Here is a 24,630-nt window from a genome sequence, read left to right as displayed (position 1 = left end):
AAAATGTACTATGCCTGTTATATGTAATTAATAACTCGTGCCCCGCGAGCAGATCCAAACCAATTGCTAAAATTGGCAACAGCTCTCCTACTGTACTATCTGGTTTTATTATTAACAAGGACACGTCGCTGGCCACCACCTGCAGGAAGGCAGGCAGCAGCATCCGATATTACTGTACAGTGTGATTGGTGACGCCACCATGTTTTGTCGTATCCAGCCGCCCTACGTCAGCCCTGCCCTACGTAGCCGACAACTGCCCTTGCTTTGCAGTTAAAGCGACAGGCCCCCGCGGTCCCCACATGTCAGTGTCTGACACTTGGGCCCCTGCCAACTGTCGTGGTCGGCCGTCGGTAGAAAATTCGTCAAACCCCATCCCGTTACCGGCCTGTCGATCTATATAAACAGGCGCAGGAACAGACGCCGCTCGCATCGATGCCTTTCCCGGGAAGAAAAGTCAACCAGCAGCAGCCACCATTTCTTGCAGAAATGGAGCATCATCCCTCCATTCACAGCTTCTACCTGTACAGCGAGTACATGGCCACGGCCGGCGGCGGCACCGCTGCGACGTCCTCCTCCTCCTCCTCCTCCTCCTCCGGCTCCGACTCGCTTCCGTTCAGCACGATTTGCGGCGGCGGCGAGGCGCCCGCGGCCGTGTCGTGGCGCGCCGCCGCGGATGCCGAGGTCTCGGCGGTGCCGGTGGCGGTTGCCGCGGGCTCGGGGCAGCTGGTGGCGCCTAATAACAAGGGCGGCGCGTTCATCGGGGTGCGGCGGCGGCCGTGGGGGAGGTTCGCGGCGGAGATCCGCGACTCGACGCGGAACGGCGTGCGGGTGTGGCTCGGCACCTTCGACAGCGCCGAGGCCGCCGCGATGGCCTACGACCAGGCGGCCCTGTCCGCGCGGGGCTCCGCCGCCGCGCTCAACTTCCCCGTGGAGCGCGTGCAGGAGTCGCTCCGAGCGCTGGCGCTGGGCGGCGCGGCTGGTGCCTCCGCGGGCGGCTCGCCCGTGCTGGCGCTCAAGTTGCGGCACTCCAAGAGGAAGCGGCGCAAGAAGTCCGAGCTTCTGGAGGCGGCGGCGGCGGCGGCAGCGGCAACAAAAGGCGGCGCGGCGTCGGGCAGGAGCAAGAGCAATAACGCCGCGGCGGCGGTGGCCGAGCAGCAGCGCTTCGTCGTAGAGCTGGAGGACCTCGGCGCCGACTACCTGGAGGAGCTCCTCAGAATCTCCGAGACCTCGCTAAGTGATCGTCACTGATGCGCGCGTCCGCAGAGGCAAATTAATTAAGGTAGAGCTTGGGGCCTTGAGGAATCAATCATCAATGCATCAATGTCCAAGCCTCGTCCTTATATAGTTTGGTGTTCTCAATGAGGGGCATGCATCCATCGTACTTTCAGAAGTTTTGTGATTTAGTAGTGCTAGCTCAACTAAATCCCAAAACTTTCCTAGTACAAAATAGCCTTGCTTTCCACCAGGGAAAAGAGAAAAGGTAGTTTGAGCGGCTAGCTGAAATCAATGTGCAATATTTGCTATCATATGCACAGATGCTGAACAGTATCTGCTTACATACAAGTGACAAGTGACGAGCAAGTTGATGTCCATCCTAATCTAATCTAGGACTTTAGGTGTTCAGTGAACTGGGGACTAGCCTAGTGTACTAGCTAGCTGCGCACACTGGGATTGGTCCAGCACATAAGCCACCCTAGATGCATGCATCTCCTCCCTCCGATCTCTTTTGCATGGGCCGGCCGGGTAGTACACAATTATCCCTCGATCTGTAGAGTATATAAACAAAAGTTGTCCACCTTTTTACTAGCATGTCAATATAATATACATGGTGCCATATATCAGTATTGAAGTTTTGTGCTCTGTCCTTGTCCTTGTCCTTGTTGAGATATATATGTACAGATGTACTGAAGTGCCATCTTGATTTCTTCTTTGGATTCTCTCGCTGATTACTTGGGTTTTGTTTTAATCTGTTATCAGATGCATTGGATTTTACTTGGCTGTATGTGGAATGTTCATCAGCACTCGCTCCTGGACATGGTGTAGCAGTTCCTACATATATATGCATGGCCCACCTTTTGGTGATGCTTTAATTTGCATTAGTTGACAGAAAAAAGGTAAACACAGGGCAAAGTCTCTGGATCTAAGTACTCCTGGAGGTGTATGTATGCAAGAGTAGATTCATACGTGAATTATTCGAAAAGGAGGGGTTGCAGTTTATTCGAATTACTCACATTTTCCATTTCTTGGGTTGTGGTAGTAACTGCTTAACTTGAAACACATGCATGTACGTACACCATGCAAGGTAGGGCCCATGCAATGAATTTTGTTTCTCCTTATAAATAAACTCAGTGTTCACTGTTATCTCTTTACATTTTGAGCTCCAGTTTTCTTTTCCTGCTGTTTCTTTAGATTTATATTTGAACTAATCCCAATTGATAAGACCAGGAACAATCTTTTTTTATCAAATACATAGGCATGCATCGATTTTAGCCATCATTTCAAGACTGCATATACAGAAGGGTCCTAAGGCTCATTTCCTCATTTATACAGGTGACTTTGAGTTTTTTCAATGACAATTTGTGCCTATTATTGCTCCATATAAACTTCAGTTGGATCAGTTTGTAGATTAATTCAATGACTCTGGAACGTACTGTATTTTGACCGGGTAACGGGTACTCCAAAGGTATTAAATATCAGGAAGGTGGTAATAAATGCACTTTGTCATGAAATCACTAGGAAACAGCTGATTAACTGTCTGCTGGTTCGGGTTACTTGATCAAGTCTAATTTGTGTCATTATCCATCATCTAACTGGAGTTTTCAAGTTTGGACCTAGCAGTCCCATCTCACCTTAATTGTAACAGGAAAAATATCATCTTAGGATCACTACTAAATATGTTACCCGCAACTCAAATTTATGCTAAATAAGTAGCGCAGGATGAATTTTTACCTGATTGAAGACCGTCGAAAGAGTATGTATATGTATATGTATATGTATATGTATATGTATATGTATATGTATATGTATATGTATATGTATATGTATATGTATATGTATATGTATATGTATATTAAAGGTTTCGTGGATAAATTTAGTACATACGGCTAGTACATAATTGATTAAATTTAATCTCTAGTTCTGATAAATTTCATCATTTGCATTACAGAGCCATGGGTTTTAGTTAAATATGTATTTAGTTTAAACCTTAGTTTTATACTTTAAGTTAAATATCATCTTCCAGCGTCTCTTTTTTTATGACACCATGTTTCACTTCTTTATCTTTTTAGTTTTTGCATTTCTTTATCCACATATTAAGTTTGAATCTTAGTGCACATTGTATCTTCTATTCAATTTTTTCCTTTTATATTTTTCCCTATACCCATTCTTATATATAGTTAGTATTACAGTGACATAAATAGTCATTTCAACCTGCACCATGGACACAAGATGTTGAATTTCCTCTATAAGAACATAACTTATCTAAAGTAACAACTTACAAAATATATTGTCATAGAATTTTAACATATGGCATGCAGCTATTGCATCTACGCATGGAGCTATCATTTTTGGCCATCCAACTCTGAAACTAGAAATTTTTAACCAACGAGTTGGCGAGTTATCAATACATGAAAAGGGCCTTAGATAGTTTCAAAGGTGGTTTTGTATTTAAAAAATAATGATTTATTTTCTAAAAATTCATAACTAATCATTTTAAATAAGAACAAAATGAAAACCACTACCAAAAAAATTCTACAAACATAATCTATTTGTTTGTTTTCTATTTACAGTCTTTTGGTGATTGCTTGGTAAACTTAGATCAGTTTTGTAGATTCAATGGTTCTGGAATACTGTACATATTTTGACCAAGCGGGTAACTGATAGTCCAAAGATAATAAATATCAGGCGGGTGGTAATAAATGCACTTCGGCATGAAATTACTAGGAAAGAGCTATTAACTGTTTGCTGGGCTACTTGATCAAGTCTAATTTGTGTCATTATCCATCATCTAACTGGAGTTTTAAAGTTTTGGACCTAGCAGGTCCCATCTCTCTGCTTAATTGTAACAGGAAAATGTCATCTTTAAGGTCACTTATGTTACCCGGCCACAACTCAAATTTATGCTTAAGTCGCCCTTTTGTGTGTCTACAAAATAAGTATCGCACGCTTAATTTTCTTGAAATTTTACCTGATTGAAGACCGCTGAAGAGTTACTCGAATCATCGGCATGCATCAACGGTCCATCATATGGCCAAGAATGTATGTCACATGAATATCAAAAAGTTTCATTTATAAATTTATTAGTTACATTACATACGGCTAGTATACAACTGCTTACATTTAATCCTGATGAATTTCATCCTTCGCATTGTAGCTTCATGGGTTTTAATTAAATATGTATTTAGTTAAAATCTTAGTTTGATACTTGCATTGGAATAATGATATATGACGGCAACATAATGCATTTGCAATGATGCCCTTCTTGAACAGTTTGCCCCCCCCCCCCCCCCCCCCCCCCCCCCCCCCCACACACACACCCACACACACACACACCTTTTTTTAATCCCTACGCTTCATTAATCACTAGACCTCCAAAAATATTTGGTCAGTTTAACTTTAACATATTTGGTAGTCCATCCATTCCAAATTATAAGACATTTTGGGTTAGCGCTAGATACATAGTTTTTGTTAGGCACTTAGATATATACACTATGTCTAGATACATAGTAAAACAATGTATCTAGAAAAGACAAAATATCTTGTAATATTTGGAATGGATGGAGTACTATATTTGAATATGGATTCTCTTGGTTGATTTCTAGGTGTAATATAGAACAAAAAAATGTGATTTAAATAAATATCATGCATGATTCCGAATAATAAAGCTCTAGGTAAAACTACAAATGAGATCAAAATAACTCCAAATCTAGCACTGGTAGGGTAGACACATCTATTTTTTAGAAAAAAAAAGTTGGAACTAGCTTTGTATAATTCTGACTTAAATAAATAATCATGGATTTTAAGAAGAATAAATGGTTTTAACTATTTAAAATATAAAACCACATATGAAACTAGTTAGATGTCAAATTTGTCCGGTATTGATAGTTCGGTTGTTAAATATATCTAGTCTTAGAGTTGCATGGCCAAATAAAACAAACACGGGAATTAGTTATTGTTTGCCAAAAATGGTTCTCGTTAGTATGTGATTTGTTATGATAACATTTTTTCATGATTTATCAACTAGAAAAATTATATTACCTCTAATATATCTATGTATGTGAAAAGTGTATCTAATCCTATCATGAGTTTTGGTGCTATAATGACAATGCAAACAAAGGTCTAATATGAATTGTGAAGTATTTCAATTTTACTTAAGTGAAAAGTGCAGTTAAAAAAAGGTGCCCCCCCCCCCCCATTTCAACAAAGGTTGTGGCGTAAAGGGCTTGAATTTGGAAGCATCATTTGTTTTCTAAGTTCTTTTGAATTTAGTTTGATAATAGGTGTGTCATACTATAAAGAAGGATTGAAAACTAATTACTTGCAAGTATCTAACTGCTCAAAAGTCGGTAATCTTGATCCAAAGTTTTACAAAATGAGGGTTATTTGCCTGTGGTCGGAAATTCCGGTTCTGACCGGATCCCGCGGGTCGGAATTTAGACAAAATTTTTGATCGACGATGCTCTGTCTAGAATTAATTTCATTACCAGAAATTCTGGTCTCAGGTCAGAATTTCATTTCTCTCATAGAGTTAATGCACATACTCGTAATTTCTCAAGGCTTCAAAATTTTGGTGCACATAGAAATTTCTAGCCCCTGTCCGGTTCGCACAATAACGGCTAGTTGAGAGGGGTGGAGTATATATGCCTCTCTATCCTCTCTCCCTCTTCATAACTCTTGGACACCACCAGCGCCTAACCAATGCCAGACACATTTAGAGCATCCTCTCTCCCTCTCTAGTTGATTCAGTGCTTGAATCTTTACCTCTTTAAAGGGATTTGGGGAGAGGTGTGTGAGAGAGCAAGTGGACTTCTGTTTATAAAACATTAAGTACTTGTGACCTTGTTTGGTCTTAGATTTCAATTTGTTACTCTTAGATTTGCCTGTGAAGCTCCAGGAAGTTTTGTATCGTCCTTTGCTCTAGTGGATTGTATTGGGCTTGACCTTCGTAGTCACTTTGACAAGAGGAGAGTTGAAAGAGACTCAAGACCTTTATGGTCTCCTTAACAACGAACAAGGATGTAGGCATGCCTTGCTGGTGTGGCCGAACCTCAAGTTAAATTATGTGTCCTTGTTCTTGAGTTCTTACTCGTGATCCTCATTTGTTTGATTAGCCCGATCTACCTGCAATGAAGTTTCTAGGGTGTTTCTATGAGTGGAGGTGAAGATGTAAACCCAATTGCAGGACTCGGGCATAAGAATGGGAGTGGCGTTGGCATAGTTCTAAGGGAAGTGGCACCGACAAAAGCATGGGAACTCGAAAGAGGCTCCCGCAAGAGTGGAAAATAGGAAGGAAGCGAGAACTAGCTAGAAGCACCTATATACCTATGTAACACATGAATCCTCCTTCCCTAAACTTCCAAGCACTGGGGCACGACATCGACATTAACTATCAAAATAGTGGAATTCTCCTAGTATTTTTAAGTAGTAATAAAACACTACCACTACTCATGCATATGGGAATCCACACTAGGAGGCATTTAGTGGGGAAAGTTTATACTAAAAATTGAATGGTAAAACACTAGGAGAAGCCCGCCACACTCGAAGAAGTTTAAAATTCCGGTTGTGATTATAACAAACAACCCCCCCTGATCACTAGATGTAGGGCATTCAACACGAACCAATATAAATCCATCATGTCAAGTGTGTCCTACCCTATTGAGAACCTCGCTCATGACACCAACACTTTACTAGGAAAAAGTCTACATAACTCCCAACTATTTAGGGTGGACTACTTCACCCCCCAAACTATAAAACCAGATTTTCTACCCCTGAATTTTCCAAAACCGGTCAAATAATGCTCAAGCGGTTTTGGACGGTGGTTTTGCTACAATGATAGTGGTTTTGTCTTTTTCTTTTTATTTATTTCCGCCGAATCTTTGAAAATTATAGTAAATCACAGAAAAATCATAAAATGGAAAATCCAATTTTGTTGGACTCCACATGAGTAGATCTACACAGTGAACATATAATATGGTATACTTTAGTACAAAGTTTTTGTTGTAGCTTTAGATCTATGTTTTTTCTGTAATTAAATGGAATAATTCATAGCTGTAGCTTCTATGGTCCAATTCTGGTGAAGTTTTTATGGTGGGTCAATTATTGTATGCTTGAATTATAGTAAAAATTTCATACTCATTGGATCATATATAACTTAGTTATAGATAAAACATATATTTAACGAGCATAAACTTAAATGAATCTACAACTAAGTTAAACGTGATCCAATGAGTATGAAATTTTTACTATAGTTCATGCATACAATAATTATCCCACTATAAAAATTTCACCACAATTGGACCATAGAAGTTGCAACTATGAATTATTCTATTTAATTACAGAAAAGCATAGATCTAAAGCTACACAAAAAACTTTGTACTAAAGTATATCATATTATATGTTCACTGTGTAGATCTACTCATGTGGAATCCAACAAAACTAGATTTTCTATTTTATGATTTTTCTGTGATTTACTATGATTTTTCAAAGATTCAGTAGAAATAAATAAAAAAGAAAAAGACAAAACCCCGTCACTATAGCAAAACCACCGTCCAAAACCGCTTGGAGGGGGCTTATTAGACCGGGTTTGGAAAGTTCATGAGGTAGAAAATCCGATTTTATAGTTTGGGAGGTGAAGTAGTCCATCTTAAATAGTTGTGGGGTTATATAGACTTTTTCTATTTTTGGGCTGTAGCTAGGCCGGAAAAGGACTATTGTGCCCAATATATATAGTTTAGGGGCAAGGAAAAGCTGCCACCCTAAAATTTTCTCAAAAAAAGGCTCGCAGTGGGCTATGAGCGCGGAGTGCCAGAGAGGGTCGACCTTGCCATTGGGGGGCCGCGGCGAGGCACGTGTCGATGCCCTGGACGGACTGCATCGGGGATCGCAGCTAGCCGGCGGTGTCCCTCTTGACCTTGGCGACCAGCTGTCGCATCCTCGACTCCATCGAGCCCTTTCACCGTGGCATCCACCCGCAGGTAGCTCTTGTGCGCCTGGAAGAAGGGAACGGCTGGAACAGTGTGTCCCCGCCGGTGCGGCCGGCGGCAATCTCCTGGCAGGCCTGGTGGCCGGTGTGCATCTGCTCCGCAATGACCCGCTGCGTGGGCTCCGAGACGTTGTAGGTGCACTTCATGCAAGGCTACCCTGACGTGACGATGGGCATGAGGTGCGTCCTGTCGGGAGTGTTCCGACAGCCATCCCAGACAGGGAGGGCCGAGCTCGGCGTCATGCTCGATGTCGCACATCATCAACATAACCTAGAGATGTTACGACTTACGACTGATGTTTTTTTATGTTACAAAGATAATTTTCGGTGCTGCATTTATTGTTCCTCCATGTTGCAAATGGGCCAACGAAGTGCATGCAACATGCCCCGATGTTGTGGCGGGCATGGGATCTCATGAGATCGGATACAACTGAGCCGTTATTTTCATCATATTTTTTTATGTTGCAAAAGATATTTTTTTTGATGTTGCAAACATTGTTTCTCCATGTTGCGAGTTGCGACGGCCGGATGATGTTGCAAGCATTGCAGATCGCGTATGTTCCGGCGGGAGTTGAGCTGTTGAGCGGATGACATCTGCGCTCGGATGGCAGGAGTTCGGCTGCTGACCGGGATGGCGTTGATGTTGCGAAAGATAATGTTTGATGTTACGACAAGCGTCTGACGGTCAGTACCCGGATCGGACGTGTGGGCGCTAGTAGCGCCCACCTTAACCTATGAGGCTATGAGTACTCTTATAAACTATCCTTCCCTGTTGTCGAGTGTGAGCCCTTGTTTACTTTGCGAAATTTGGATTTTGGGGCTACCGTAGCACCTTCGTTTTTATTTGGCAAATAGTGTTCAAACATTGATTAATTAGGCTTAAAACGTTCGTCTCGCAATTTCCCACCAAACTGTATAATTAGTTTTTCTTTTCGTTTACATTTAATGCTCCATGCACGAGCCGCAAATATTCGATGTGACAAGTACTATAGCAACTTTTTAGATTTTGGGGTACAACTAAACAAGGCCTGAGCTCATCTTTGACCGGTACTTGGGCTCTGTGAAGCCTACGACGTCTTCGCTTAGTCTGAGGTGTCAAGCTCTGTTGCTGGGCCTGGGCGCATGGGTTTTGCACGCGCACTCAGAAAGAAAGAGAAAAAACGAAACGACCAAGTGCATTCGACAAGCCGCATGCCCGCCGGCGCCCCCGCATCCAAAGACTCGAAACCAAGCATCCCAAATCACAGCTCGTGAGAGATTCCGGCCAAGCAAGCAGCCTCGGTTCCATCCAAAACCCCCTCCATCCCCTCCCCTGATCGCACCGCGTCTACAGCCATAATAACACCTCCAAGAAATGGGCGTCCCGGGGCGCTGCCACCCTCTCCTCCTCTTCCTCACCGTCCTCTACGGCGCAACCACCGGAGCCGCAGCAGCCGGCGGCGGCGGCGGCGGCTCGGGAGACGCGCTGCTGGACCTCCTCCAGCGCGTGCAGTCCGAGGCGCTGCGCGCGCTGGGGCCGCGCGGCTTCGACCCCAAGCTGTACGTGGACATGCCGCTCGCGGCGGGCGCCGACCTGGGCGCCGCGGCGGCCGCGCTGCCTCTGCCTGGCCCGCTAGCGGCGTCGCGGGGCGAGCTGGACGCGTTCGTGGGCGAGTACCTCGCGCCGGCCGGGTCCGACCTCGTGGCCGCCGACACGCCGGACCTGGCGCTGCCGGAGCCGCGCGGGTTCCTGCCCAGGGTGGAGCAAGGCGAGGCGCGGGCCTGGGCAAGGGAGGTGCACGCGATGTGGAGGAACCTAACGCGGCGGGTGGCGCCGGGCGTCGCTGCCGCGGGGCCGCCAAGGCACACGCTGCTTCCGCTGCCTGGCAGGGCGGTCGTTCCGGGCTCCGGCTACCGGGAGCTCTACTACTGGGACTCCTACTGGGTCGTCAGGTCCGTTCGTGCGCCTCCATCTGTTTCGGCCGCCCGCCACTCTCGCCGTCGCTTTGCTTTGCTTTGTCACTCTCGCCGCCACTCCAGCTGCGGATCGGATATGACGTCATTTCTGGTGCCGACGACGGTGCAGGGGATTACTAGTGAGCAAGATGTACGAGACGGGCAAGGAAGTCGTGCTCAACCTATTGTCTCTTGTGGAGAAATACGGCTTCGTTCTCAACGGTGCGAGATCCTACTACACTAATCGAAGGTGAAATATCACTCTCCCAACGCTAGCAACTGGAACTGGATCGCGTGCTTATGCTCTTCCTCTCTGGAATTAGACATATCATTTAGGGCCAAAAAAGAAGCCACATTCTGAAATCACAAAGAATGCTGTACCTGGCAAGTGATCAGCCACGCATAGCAGTGGCTGCTCTGATGTTCCTTTTGGTTCTGGGCGGTGCAACGCGTGGCCACACTTCTTAGACACGTGGTCGACTGGTCGTTCAACTGGTTCAGCGTTGGTTATAAAGAGAGAGAGAGAGAGAGAGAGAGAGAGAGAGAGAGAGAGAGAGAGAGAGAGAAAGGGACTTGCTAAAATACATGTGTCTGAATTTTAGCTTTTTTTTAGACGGCAGTTATTACATATATTTTATATTAAAATTATAGCTTTAGTTTGTTGTAACTTATGTAGGCATAATCCGTATTTTTCACTTCCAAGAATAAAAAATCCGTTAGACAAAACCACAAACTCGATAAAATCTGATCCGTATTAGCACAAAAATAACTAACAATTTACACTAATTTTTATAGTTAGATAAGGACAAAAATTTGATATGCTCCCTCCGTCCATAAAAGAATGCAATTCTCACATTTCGAGGAGTCAAACGGTTTGAAGTTTGACTAAAATTATATGAAAAACTAATAATACTCATAGGACAAAATAAATACCATTAGATTAGTTACATAATATATTTTCATAATAATTTTATTTGAAGACATAAATGCTAATACTATTTAATATAAATTTGGTCAAACTTGAGCTAGTTTGACTAGCACGGTTCCTATAATTGCATTCTTTCCTGTACGGAGGGAGTATTATGATACAAAGACAAATAATAAATAAAAAACAATTTACTTGACACCTAAAATATAGGAGAAGTGAAAAAATAAAACCTTAAGACTGTTTTAGTTGTCTTTTAGCTTTCTCATTCTTTTTCTTAATATACAGTCAAGTCTGTTTTACCTCTAAACTTCAACTCTAAAAGAACACCACTAAACTTCAATACCTATATAAAGTTTTAGCTTTCAAAATCGAACAAAAACTCTATTGACCATTTTAAAGTGGTTTTGCTGACTTGGCCGTCTGGTTCACATGTCATGTGGTCTCTCTTTTATATGAAATTTCTAGATCGACACTATCTACAACTTTTTAGTTGAAAATTTTTTTAGCTGAGATAGTTTAGATGCATAAATATGTGTTTTAAATAACTAAAATTTTAAATTCATTTTTTTGAAATTTTCTAATAACCTCATATGCACATGTTCTATATTAAAGTTGTAGCCCTTGTCACAATCTATAACTTTGTAATTGATAACCCTTTTAATTGAGATTGTGACCCGTAACACAATCTACCAAAGTTGCACTTCCCAAATATTTGTTTCAAGTTATTAGATTTTTAATTCAAAATTTGGTTTTTTTTCAAATCATCTCGGATGTCAACATGGTATATACCAAATCAGTTACTCTTAACATGATCTACAACTTTGTATTTGTCAACTTGTTTAATTGAGATCATTTGGATGCCCAAATATTCGTTTTCAATTACCAAAATCTGAAACTCAAATTTTTGTATTGTTTAAAGGACACCGGATGGGGAAATGATCTACACTAAAGGTGTAGTGTCGTCGAGATCTAAAAAAAATCAGTTTTTTCTTCATTTAAGATTATTTAGGACCTTAAATATTTAGTAAAACATTACATAGCTAAAAACAAATGACATGTGGGTCCACATGCCACGTATGTATGTGCTACATCAACAAAACCACCTTTAGGACCATTCTGAACTATTTTAGCGGGGGATTTATCTGGTTTTTAAAGTTAATGTGTGTAAGGTGTCCAGCAGTTTGAGTTTGGGGGACGGGGTGTTTCAAATTCAGCAACAAATTTAGGTGGCAAAACATACTTGACTCTTTTCTTAATTGTACTCCATCCATCCCAACAAATCAACTCTGTTTTGCTTCTACATCTCCATTCCTTTCCCGTGGTTTTTTTCCATTCCTCTTTTTTCCATTCCTCTGTTCCAAACAGGCCTTAGAAGTTTTCACACCAATGACACGAAATCCTAGAATCCATGAGGAGTTGGACTATAATACAATCTGATTTTTCTATGCAGCCAGCCGCCACTTCTAAGCTCCATGATTTTTGAGATATACAAAGCAACTGGGGATTTAGTCTTGGTGAATAAAGCATTTCCTTCTCTGCTAAAAGAGCATAGCTTCTGGATGTCAGGTTTATTCTTCACATTACTTGAATCTTTATTTGCGTCATCAATAGAAACAAACATCCACTAGCAATTTTATTCAGAATCTAGCAGGAATCACACCCTTGTTTACAATGAATTTGTTATTCAGATGTTCACAGAGTAGCGATAAGGGATAATCATGGACGAGTACATAACTTGACTAGGTATCAAGCTTCGTGGGATAAACCTAGGCCAGAATCTGCAACAACCGTAAACCCTTCAGCTGTTTTTTAAATATTGCTCATTGTTTGAATCTACTATGAATGATCCTGTTATTTTTTTATGAACTTGAATTTTTGAAATGCCCTATTTCAGGATGAGCAAATAGCCTCAAGGCTTGCCTCTGCAGCTAAAAAGGAAAAGTTCTACCACCAAATTGCTTCAGCAGCAGAATCAGGATGGGATTTTAGCTCACGATGGATGAGGTATAGATGCGCAGCAGGCAGTGCAATGTGCTTTTTTAAGGAAATAGGCAGTGCAATATGTCCAACATCATGCTTCTAATGATTTGTTTATCTGTTTTTACAGAAATCCTCCTGACATGACAACATTGGCAACAACATTTATCATACCAGTGGACTTAAATACATTCATGTACAAGGTGGGTATATAGTATGGTTGGACACATGCAAATTCAAATCCTGAACTCAACAACTTGCCGTGGTTATGGATGGCTTTGATAAATGTCCAAAAATTACATGTACTCAGCATATGCAATAGTATGTGGCAGATCAACAATAACTAGGAGTGTTTGGTACAAAATGTTGTTAACTGAACCTTTGTATGTGTAATGTGTTCAAATTCGGAAGTTGAAGGATACATATGCACTTGTTAGTTTGTTCCAAAAGGCTAGGTGTGTTCTTGGGAAGAAAGTTGTTAATAATAATTAACATTTTAACAACAAAAAACATAATTATCAAACAATCAAGAATAAACTAACTCTTAAGGCTTCAAAATCAATAATGCAAACCTTTTTGTGTAACACAGATGGAGCGGGACATTGAATTCTTTGCGGTGCTTATAGGAGAATATACAACCTCAAAAGAATTCTCTGAGGCTGCAAAAGCACGTCAAATTGCAATTGACTCAATTTTATGGAACTCTAACATGGAGCAGTGGCTTGACTACTGGCTTCCTACTGATGTCAAATGCCAGGTGCCTATGAAGGAAGAAGGATTATGTCATGATCTTTCAAGTGTTATGAATGACATTATGATGTTAACTTGTTATGTCTTATACTTTCAGAGTGTCTACCAATGGAATTCTAAATCACAGAACCACAACATCTTTGCCTCCAACTTCATACCTATCTGGCTAAACGTGCATCATTCAGGTGATTATGTATGTTTCCAAAGGTTTTATTTCAAATGACAGATGGAATTGTGAACATGTCTCTTGGCTTGTGGTGAACAGGTTGTTGTATGCACACGTTGAACTGTATTAGTAGTATCTCTTGCATACTTTTATCTAGTGAGCTTGATTTTTATTTTCACATGCTAATTAGAGCTCTCGTTAGCCTGTTAATTAGTGAGCAATTTAATTCGTGCTTTCCCGCTTTGCTTCCATGCTAGTTTGAGAAATTCCTAACTGTTTCTAGGGTCATCAATTTACTAGTTGACTTGTGAGACCCTGACAATTAGAAGAGAGGCGTGTTGGGGTTTTAATCGGGATATAGGCCAAGGTCTTCTTGGTGAAGAATTTTTATCGGCTCCCATTCAACCCCCCCCCCCCCCCCCCCCCCCCTTCTCGTCGCCGTTTCCGGTCCTTTGAATGCTGTTAAAAAATGCAGAGTAATAACTAAACATTTAGTTTCCAGTGCTTCCATGTATTTGTGTCCCTGTTCTTATGTTCCTCCATCCATACTACAGGCTTAGTATGGGTCTGGTGGAATGTGGATTAATACCAATAAGCTGGCAATAATGTTAGGTACTGTACAAGAATAGAGCTAGCTAGTATTAATTTTACTAAATCTGGTACAAGAATGAAGGCAATTTTTTGATCCTACTGGGATATAGGATAAATGTTCGCTACTGATTACTATACTGGCAACTCTTTGCTCTAACTTTTGAGCTATTTCATTCAGTACTGATTGAGCAGTTAAAAATCAATAACCCCACGACTATGGTTTCTATAGTGGAGGCAAATTACATAGCAAAAAGTTTCTTAGTTTGTATAATTTACATAATTTAAGGTATTTTCATCATTTGCAAGGAAGCATTATGTATAACCTTAGAGACGCACAGATCCTTTTGTTCTACCCCAGCTACTAACTGTTGTGGACTCCTTCATAGGCAGACAGTATCGGCGCAAGGTCAGGCGCGCCACTAGTGGCTGAGGCGCCTCTATCTGTTTTAGAAAGCAATAAATCAGGAGGAATTATAGGATCGGGGTCTTGGTTTGTTAGGGAAGGTTTGTTAGGGAAGCACCTGAACTATAAAGGTCGCTGAGGAATAATGTAATTGGCATCGAAGAAGAATAGAACTCTACCGTGCAGGTGGGGTTCCTCTTCGACGGTGGCTGCGCGCGCTTCTGCCGCTGCCGCCGGCAACATCCCCACTGTACCTTTGCCTCGCTATCCCCTCCGTTCCAATTCTCAGTCCAGCCTACTCCTCCAATCTCCTCTGCGTACTCCACGGCGGCAACGCCGTATCAATTTGGTATCGGAGACCATCTACGGTGCATCGACCTCTCCGTCCGGCACCTCCTCTGTTCCTGCGGCCATGGACGAGAAGCTGGATCGCATCTTGGGTCAACTCACCACCATCACCAATCGACTCAACTCCCATGACTCCCGTCTTGCGCGCATGGAGGGCGGCAAAGCCGCTGCTTCTGGGAAGGGCGTCGACGGGGAGGATGCCGACGCGGACGACACGGACCAGGAGCTCCACCGTGACCGCGCCTGGGCGGACTTCCGCGAGCGCGCCCTCCGCGATCGCGACCCCTTCGGTCCGAGTGGCCGCACCTTCGACCACGACTTCTACGGCCGAGGCGGGCGCGGCTTCGATGACCGGGACGCACACGACTTCGGCGGCCGCGGCGGCCGTTTTTCCGACGGCCCTGGCGACCGCGGGTATGCAGACCGCGGCGGGCGCTGGTACTCCGAGGACCGTGGGTACGACGATCGAGCCGGACGCCGCTACACCGACAACCGCGCCTACGACGAGCGCGATTTCCGCGGCTTCGGTCGATTCGGCGGCGGCGGCCGCGAGTCAGGATGCGCGGGCCGCGGTTATGGACGCGGCGGGCGCGACTACGATCGGGACTACGACCGTTTCATCGACCGTCACCGCGAACCTCACCGTCCGCCCAAAATTCCATTCCCCACCTTCGACGGTGAGTCTGATCCGCTGACCTGGCTCAACAAATGCGACAACTTCTTCCGTGGCCATCAGGTTCCCGAAGATGAGAAGGTGTGGATGGCATCGCTGTACCTCAACGGCACCGCGGCGGACTGGTACTACCAGATGGAGCGTGACTTCGGCTTGGTGCCGTGGCCACGCTTCGTCGACTTCGTCAACCTCCGCTTCGGGCCACCAATCCGCACCAATTCGATGGCTGAGATCAAGGCGCTGGTCCGCACGGGTACTGTGGAGGCATACTCGCGCCAGTTCCAGGCCCTGCTCGCGCGCTGCACCGACCTCGCCCCGCGGACGGTGATCGACCTTTACACTGGAGGGTTGGGTCAACCGCTCGCACACGACGTCGAGATGCAGTACCCCGTCGACCTCCAGAAGGCCATGAGCCTCGCGCGGGCGTTTGAGCAGCGTCACGCGGAGTCCTCTGCTGTCAACAGTTCGACGGCACCGAAGGGCTCCGGCCGCCGCACGATTGCGTCGGCCTCCTCCAACGTCGCCCCGGGTGGCCCTCCGCCAGAGGGCAAGCCGGAGGGCCCTCGGTCACGCTTCCGCCGTCTTACACCGGCGGAGATGCAGGAGAAACGCCGAAACGGGCAGTGCTACTTCTGCCCGGAACCCTATAGCAAGGAGCACCAGTGCGCCGCCAAGGGCGTCTTCCTCATGGACTTGGCGGATGACGACGAAGACCCCCTCAGCGACATCAACGACCTGGAGATCTCTCTCCACGCCCTGACTGGCCTCAAGGCCGCGGAATCAATGTTGTTGCAGGTCACAGTGGGCGGGGCACAGCTGCGGGCGCTGGTGGACACGGGCTCCACACACACGTTCATCCACTTCGCGCTTGCACAGCGCCTGGGACTCACCGTCACGCCGAGAGCTGGCCTCAACGTCATGGTGGCCAATGGTGATCGAGTACGCAGCCCCGGCGTCTGCCTGGCTACTCCGGTCACCATCAGCGGCGAGGCGTTCTCCATCGACTGCTTCGCCCTCGACTTGGGCGGCTTCGATCTGGTCCTTGGCGTCCAGTGGCTCCGGACGCTGGGACCCATCGTTTGGGACTTCAACGCCCTCGCGATGTCCTTCTGGTACAACGGTCGCTCCCACCACTGGACCGGTGTCCACAGCCGGGGATTGGCCGCTCGCGCCATAGCTGATCCCCGTGCTGTCCTGGAGGACCTCCTCCAGTCCTACAAAGACATCTTCGAGGAGCCTCGTGGTCTGCCCCCGCAGCGCCGCCATGACCACAGGATCCACCTCTTGCCCAACACTCCACCGGTGGCGGTGCGGCCGTATCGATACCCGCAGCTCTTGAAGGATGAGATCGAACGGCAGTGCGAGGACATGCTCGGCCAAGGGATCATCAGGGAGTCGACTTCACCATTCTCCTCCCCGGTGCTTCTGGTCCGCAAGCACGACGACACTTGGCGTTTCTGCGTCGACTACCGAGCCCTCAACGACGCCACCGTCAAGGACAAGTACCCGATCCCGGTGGTCGATGAGCTCCTGGATGAGCTGAAGGGTGCCCGCTTCTTCACCAAGATCGACCTTCGCAGCGGGTACCACCAGGTGCGCATGCATCCGGATGACATCGCCAAGACAGCCTTCCGGACACACCGTGGGCATTTTGAGTTCCTCGTCATGCCCTTCGGCCTCACCAACGTGCCTGCTACTTTTCAAGCACTCATGAATGACATCTTGAAGCCATATATCCGCCGCTTTGTGCTTGTATTTTTTGATGATATTTTGATCTACAACCACTCATGGGCTGAGCACTTACAACATGTCAAGCTTGCGCTGCAGCAGCTGCGTGACCATCATCTCTACGCCAAGCGCTCTAAATGCTCCTTCGGCGAGCCTTCAGTGGCCTACCTCGGTCACATTATCAACGCCGAGGGAGTCGCCATGGATGCTGACAAGGTTGCTGCGGTGGAGGCATGGCCAACACCCCGCTCGGTTCGAGCGCTGCGCGGGTTTCTCGGCCTTACCGGTTACTACCGGAAGTTCATCGCCGGGTACGGCGGTGTGGCAGCACCGCTGACCGCCCTCCTCAAGCGCGAGGCCTTCACCTGGACAGCTGAGGCTGAGGCGGCCTTCCTCACTCTCAAGTCGGCGCTGGTCACGGCACCCCTCCTTCAGCTGCCCGACTTCACCAAGCGGTTCGTGGTGGACTGCGACGCGTCAGGTGCTGGCTTTGGCGCTGTGCTGCACCAAGGAGACGGTGCCATCGCCTTCTTCAGCCGCCCGGTTGCTCCTCATCATGCCAAGCTACCAGCCTATGAACGTGAACTCATAGGGCTGGTCAAGGCAGTCCGTCATTGGTGGCCTTACCTCTGGGGTCGCGCGTTCACCGTCCGCACTGACCACTGGAGCCTCAAGTTCCTCCTCGACCAGCGCCTGACGACGATTCCTCAGCATACATGGGTCTCTAAGCTGTTCGGGTACGACCTCACGGTCGAATACCGCGCAGGGAGGCTCAACACCGTCGCCGACGCGTTGTCCCGCCGTGACGAGGGGGCGGCGCTGCTGACCCTGTCCGGACCGCTCTTCACCGACTATGACACCCTGCGGCAGGAACTGCGGGAGGACGCTGCGGCTAAAGACTTGTGCCACCAGCTGGCTGCTGGCACAGCGCCGGAAGGGTGGCAGCTGGTGGACGGGCTGCTGCTGTACAACAGCCGTGTCTTCGTTCCAGAGGGCTCCAGCCTGTGGCCACAACTCCTTCGTAATGCCCATGAGGCTGGACATGAAGGTGCACAAAAGACTCTCCACCGTCTGCGTGCCTCCTTCTACCACAGCCGGCTCCATCAGATGGTCCGGAACTTCGTCCGGGGCTGCCCCGTCTGTCAGCGCAACAAGACGAAGCATCTCCATCCGGCTGGTCTGCTGCAGCCCCTTCCCGTGCCCACCTCTATCTGGAGCGACATCGCAATGGACTTCGTCGAAGGCTTCCCAAGGGTTGGCGGCAAGTCGGTCATCTTGACCATTGTTGATCGCTTCTCCAAGATGGCTCATTTCGTCGCCTTGAGCCATCCGTACTCTGCACAGTCCGTTGCCCGGGCTTTCTTCGACAACATCGTCCGGCTGTACGGCTTCCCGTGCTCAATCGTTAGTGACCGTGACACGGTCTTCACCAGCCACTTCTGGGAGGAATTGTTCAAGTTGGCTGGTGTCAAGCTCCTGCGCAGCTCGGCCTTCCATCCTCAGACGGATGGCCAATCAGAGGTCACTAACCGGATCATCGTCATGTACCTGCGGTGCTTAGCGGGGGATCGTCCTCGCTCGTGGCTTCAGTGGCTGCCCTGGGCGGAATTCTGCTTCAACACCTCCTACCAGTCCGCCCTTCGGTCCACGCCGTTTGAGGTGGTCTATGGCCGGGCACCACCAACTTTGATGTCCTACACTCCAGGAACAGCTCGTGTCGCGGCTGTGGGTCGCTAGCTCCAGGACCGTGACACGTTCTTGACCGAGATTAGGGAGCGCCTCATCCTTGCTCAGGACACCATGCGGGAGCACCACAACAAGAAGCGTCGCGATGTGGAGTTTGCTGTTGGCGAATGGGTTCTGCTCCGCCTTCATCAGCGCACTGCGGTGGGAATTACAGCGGCATCTCCTTCCAAGCTTGCGGCATGCTATTTTGGTCCATATCAGGTGGTCGAGCGACTGGGCGCGGTTGCTTACCGCCTGCAGCTACCCCCGAAGGCCCGCATCCATGATGTCTTTCATGTGGCTCTGCTGAAGAAATTCGTGGGAGTTCCTCCAGCCGCACCCATGCCTCTGCCTGCCATATTCAGGGGCCGTGTGGTTCCAACCCCGACTAAAGTGGTTCGGGCTCGTCTCAACCGCGGCCGCTGGGAACTCCTGGTGCAATGGGAGGGACTTCCTGCCGCTGATGCTACCTGGGAGCCTATCGCCGATTTCAAGGAGCGCTATCCTACATTTCAGCTCGAGGACGAGCTGTTTGTTGGGGAGGAGGGAAATGTTGTGGACTCCTTCATAGGCAGACAGTATCGGCGCAAGGCCAGGCGCGCCACTAGTGGCTGAGGCGCCTCTATCTGTTTTAGAAAGCAATAAATCAGGAGGAATTATAGGATCGGGGTCTTGGTTTGTTAGGGAAGGTTTGTTAGGGAAGCACCTGAACTATAAAGGTCGCTGAGGAATAATGTAATTGGCATCGAAGAAGAATAGAACTCTACCGTGCAGGTGGGGTTCCTCTTCGACGGTGGCTGCGCGCGCTTCTGCCGCTGCCGCTGGCGACATCCCCACTGCACCTTTGCCTCGCTATCCCCTCCGTTCCAATTCTCAGTCCAGCCTACTCCTCCAATCTCCTCTGCGTACTCCACGGCGGCAACGCCGTATCACTAACATTGGGCACAACTACTCAAACTTACCTTACTTCATAGTGCTAGAATGGGAATTGTTGTATGTGAAATTGTTCCTGTCCTATTTCTCTTGCTGCTTTTGTTGCATCGTACTGAGTTGTAGTGTCTGAAACGAAACCAGGCTCGGTGAACTATGTCGATGAGGCAAAATCAGTTAGAGTCATGAGAAGCCTGAAGGCATCAGGACTACTTCGTAAGTCGGGAATAGCAGCTTCATTATCCCACACCGGGCAACAATGGTTAGTTGTTCCATGAAACCGAACACTGCAAGAGATTTGCTCCCTCCATTATCAACAGTTCTTCCAAATTGTAATGTAACAGGGATTTTCCGAATGGATGGGCCCCATTGCAGCATCTGATAGTTGAAGGACTGTTAAACTGTGGTTCTGCAGAGGCAAAGGAATTTGCTGAAGATATTGCTACAAGATGGATCCGAACAAACTATGCTGCCTATAAAGCTAGTGGTGTGATGTATGAGAAGTACGACATGGAGTTCTGTGGAAGATCTGGTGGCAGCAGTGAATACAAACACCAGGTATGGATTTTTTTTTTCACTTCTTCCTCGACCAAGGGCAAAATCATCCTCTTCCCTTCTACTCACAGCTGTTATAGCAACTTTGGACAGCAGTGGCACATCTAGAAAAAAAAAGCTTCCATGGTATCCTTTTCATGACAACTTTTCTAGTGTGGCTTGCCCAACATTTGTTAATTCTTTGGTGGAACACAAGGATCTCTCTCAACCCTGAATGGCTGAGACCTCCCTCCTGGCCTCGCATTCTGAACTCTCCCTCTACTAGCATGCTGCATACCACCATACCCGTAGCAGGCAGCAACTAGGGTCGTGGCGCTAGTGGCCCTAGGCCCAAATCCGCCCAACTCAATCAAGAGCTCAGTGTAAAAAAAAACGATATTGCTGTAGTCCTTGGATCCATCGTCCGTGACCATTCCTTCTTTATTTCATCGCCATGGAAACTCAAGTCCAATACCAATAGTCCACCGATTGCATTCTCAGTTGGCGACCGGTTCAATACAGGCTTGTTCCAGCACCACCCAATGCTCCTGCACGAGAGAGATCTGTTTTCACACAAGCAAGTGCTCGATACTGATCGGCCGTGTTGGTTCCAGTTAATATCTCCAGCTCAGCTTGTAGCTTTTCAGGAGTGGCCTGAGTGAAACGGGAAAAATTATCTGAGTGCTATTCTGATCACTGATCAGAGGCAGCCCATATTCCCTTCAGTAAAAGCCACGGAGAGCAAGGGCTCGAACACACACTATAGTTGTAAGATTAAAGGGCGTACCCAGTGCAGAGAGCTCTCGCTCTGTGCGGGGTCTGGGGAAGGGTGTCAGTGGTAAGCCTTACCCTCGTCTGTGCAATGCGAGGAGACCGCGACTTGAACCCGGGACCTTCCGGTCACAGGCGGTAAAACTCTACTGCTTGCACCAGGCAATTCAGAAAAATAATTGGGTTCTTTTCAGTTGTCAATCATGATGCTAACTTGCTAAGCATGATTATGTTGTTTGATGAATGGAAACCAACTTATACAAACCATTATCATATGACTGTTCTTTGGTGAAGGGTAAGTTCTGAGCAACCGACTGTTGCCTTGTCTAATTCAATCTCATGGGCATCTTTTGCAGACTGGTTTTGGCTGGTCCAATGGTGTGGTATTGTCGTTCTTGGAAGAGTTTGGATGGCCTCGGGACAAGGAAATTGTTTGTTCATGAAGGCAGAATAAACCCCATCAGAATGCATCAAGATTAATGCATAATCTACAATGCACAATGATTGGAAAGCTGATCTGTTCACTGTTGTTAAACTAGAGTAGACCCTTTTTTATCAAGAACTAGGGGGATTTAGGTCTTACGGACGTCTTTGACCTTGTTTTATGTGGCAAGTGGCATGTGTATGCACCTGAGACAGAGACAGAGACAGAGACAGAGGGAATAATATGTTTTTCGATATTGAGTTGATAAGCTGGCTTCCTGGAATGCATGCTTGTCGATACATTGTTTGTACATGATTATATTGGCTAGATCTGCTTTCAAATCCGAAGTCATTCAATAAATAAGAAAAAGATACATTTAAATTTTATAAAAAAATATGTTATTGAGAAAAAAAAATTAATTAAATTTTGTTGAATACACTTTGAATTTATATGAATTGAGGAAGAAAAATCAAGTCAATAAAAGTTTGAATAGGTGAGATATGAATTTTAGAAGGTTAGTTGCTTGTTTATAATTAGAAAAAGAAAAAAAATGATTGGATAAATGGCTGGGCCACTGCTAGGCTGAATTGAGAGAGAGAGGATGTGGCAGAACCACCCGAAATAACACACTTACAGAGGCGCTTGTCTTTCACTAGACACTAAGCACCCCGAGAGCGAGCTACATCGGGCGGATTCCGTCGAGCACACTTCAAGGGAGAGCCCAAATAATCCATATTTTTCCTTCATGATCCAATAATGAGAACGAGTTTATATTACTTAGTCCATTTCATACATCCAGAGTTCTTAGAAATTCATTATTACAGAACCAAATTCAGAGTGCGAAAATTAAACAGCGGAATATAAAGAAACATCTATCGATAATATACAGGGATCCGTCTGTGCCCACCAGAAGAATCCTTCACACAAAGGCTACTCCTCAAGCTGCACCTGCAATAGGGGTAAATAAACCCTGAGTACACAATGTACTCACAAGACTTATCCGACTAGTGGGAATAATTTCCCGACTCCAAGGGATATGATAAGCTTTATGGTTTGCTGGGTTTTCTTTTTGCGGAAAGCAATACTAATAGTGAATCCTTATGTATGTTTATTATTAGCAGTCATGATTAGTTCATTATCTCACCATTCTATGTAAGCACATGTTCTACTTTCAAGCAATAGTTGAGCAAACAATTTCATTTCGCCACCTTTCATCTTTTAGTTCTTACTACGGTGCTAGACTGTAGACAAGCCGTATTGGATCGTCGGCGATTCGCGAATCAATGTGCCCAGCTGGGTACCCCGAAACACACGCCCCGCTCATACCTCAGGCACAAACAAGACCAACCCACCACTCTCCTGTCACGGGGTCCAGGTCTTCATCCAAACTTGGACTCCAAGCCCCCGCTCCTGAGTCCCGGATTCAGTGCGGTGCTTAGAACCCTACCATCCCCGCCTCCAATCAGTCGGTCCGAAAAGAGCCGAAACCCACGACAAGAGAGCAACAAGCCTTCTCTGCGCCCATACACAAGTATGTGTTCGGGATAATAAGTCTGTGACTTACCTAGAACCCAATGCAACAGCCGGTCCTTAATCGACACAGACAGGGAAAAAGTGTAACCAAGCTATGCCCCGTTGGCCGCAGGACACAACCTCTTACACCCACCAATACACAAACCATATCCCTGCCCGGTCTCTATTTTCCTTTCACCATTTTATCATGAGTGATTATAATAATCACCTATTGTGAGTAACGGCAGGTTACTCACGCTACCGAAATCCTGAGCATAGCAGCTACTCGACCTATGCTAGTAGGACTCATAGTCAGGTATATCTATGCATGTAGTTTCCATAAAATGTCTGTAACGTAATATATATATATATATATATATATATATATATATATATATATATATATATTCAATGATCATTCAAAATAAGGGTTATGCACTGGGGCTTGCCTTAGGCAGGCGGGGTGTCAACAAAGTCAGCAACTGATGACTCCGGGGCTCCCTCCTATACGAGAATCTCTTCCTCATACTCCTCGATGATCTCCTCGTACTCCTGCTCGTCCGCAGGCACGAACTCTACCAACTCGTTATCTACATGCATGAAATGATGATGCAACACTTAATAATACGGCAACAAGAACTCTTAAAATAAGAATACATTTATCAAGCTACTGAGCTAGCTCTACCGACTAAGACGCTAAGTTACCTATTATTACCACTAAATAGGTATGAAACATTGCATGTATTATCTTAGCAACTAAAGGCATTCTTACTCTTAATACCGATTTACTATATATATAATAAAACAATGAGTGCTAGCTATCATATTTATCAATCTATTCTAATGCTACAAAAATTATAGTGAGCAAATAATAATTTAATGAACCTACTATAAAAATTTCATGGCTAAAGTTATCACAGATTTACCACAAAAATTCCTACAAGATTTATCCTAATAATATTAAGCATTTTCAATTGATTTAATGAACCTCCGCATCACCACATATATGTATAAACAAATCACACTATCAAATAG

At 46.0% G+C, this 24,630-nt stretch overlaps 2 protein-coding genes across 3 annotated transcripts; both read left to right on the top strand.

The window, feature by feature from the left end:
- Positions 1–453: 453 nt before the first annotated feature.
- On the top strand, positions 454–2,015 carry LOC136545784 (ethylene-responsive transcription factor 1B-like). The gene is made up of 2 exons (XM_066537761.1): positions 454–1,279; positions 1,978–2,015. The coding sequence occupies exon 1, from the start codon at positions 487–489 to the stop codon at positions 1,246–1,248; it is 762 nt and encodes a 253-aa protein (XP_066393858.1). The 5' UTR covers positions 454–486; the 3' UTR covers positions 1,249–1,279; positions 1,978–2,015.
- Positions 2,016–9,408: 7,393 nt separating this feature from the next.
- On the top strand, positions 9,409–22,311 carry LOC136545783 (probable trehalase). Of its 2 annotated transcripts, XM_066537760.1 has the most exons (11): positions 9,409–10,132; positions 10,266–10,385; positions 12,514–12,629; positions 12,752–12,852; positions 12,958–13,067; positions 13,171–13,243; positions 13,630–13,797; positions 13,888–13,975; positions 20,499–20,616; positions 20,699–20,912; positions 22,016–22,311. In XM_066537760.1, the coding sequence occupies exons 1-11, from the start codon at positions 9,555–9,557 to the stop codon at positions 22,100–22,102; spliced, it is 1,773 nt and encodes a 590-aa protein (XP_066393857.1). In that variant the 5' UTR covers positions 9,409–9,554; the 3' UTR covers positions 22,103–22,311. The 2 variants fall into 2 exon arrangements, with proteins under 2 accessions (XP_066393857.1, XP_066393856.1); XM_066537759.1 differs by lacking the exons at positions 20,499–20,616; positions 20,699–20,912 and having other exon boundaries at positions 13,888–13,983.
- The last annotated feature ends 2,319 nt before the right edge of the window (positions 22,312–24,630 follow it).

Source organism: Miscanthus floridulus, chromosome 3 (assembly GCF_019320115.1).
Source record: "Miscanthus floridulus cultivar M001 chromosome 3, ASM1932011v1, whole genome shotgun sequence".
NCBI lineage: Eukaryota > Viridiplantae > Streptophyta > Magnoliopsida > Poales > Poaceae > Miscanthus > Miscanthus floridulus.
The sequence above is the reverse complement of the archived record's forward strand: the minus strand, read 5'-3'. Positions and strand labels throughout refer to the sequence as shown.

Coding starts and splice junctions, on each gene's coding strand:
- LOC136545784 (XM_066537761.1), top strand. CDS start 487: ATGGAGCATCATCCCTCCATTCACAGCTTCTACCTGTACAGCGAGTAC.
- LOC136545783 (XM_066537760.1), top strand. CDS start 9,555: ATGGGCGTCCCGGGGCGCTGCCACCCTCTCCTCCTCTTCCTCACCGTC. Junction 10,386..12,513: donor TCCTACTACACTAATCGAAG/GTGAAATATCAC, acceptor TTTTCTATGCAG/CCAGCCGCCACTTCTAAGCT. Junction 13,976..20,498: donor GCTAAACGTGCATCATTCAG/GTGATTATGTAT, acceptor AAACGAAACCAG/GCTCGGTGAACTATGTCGAT.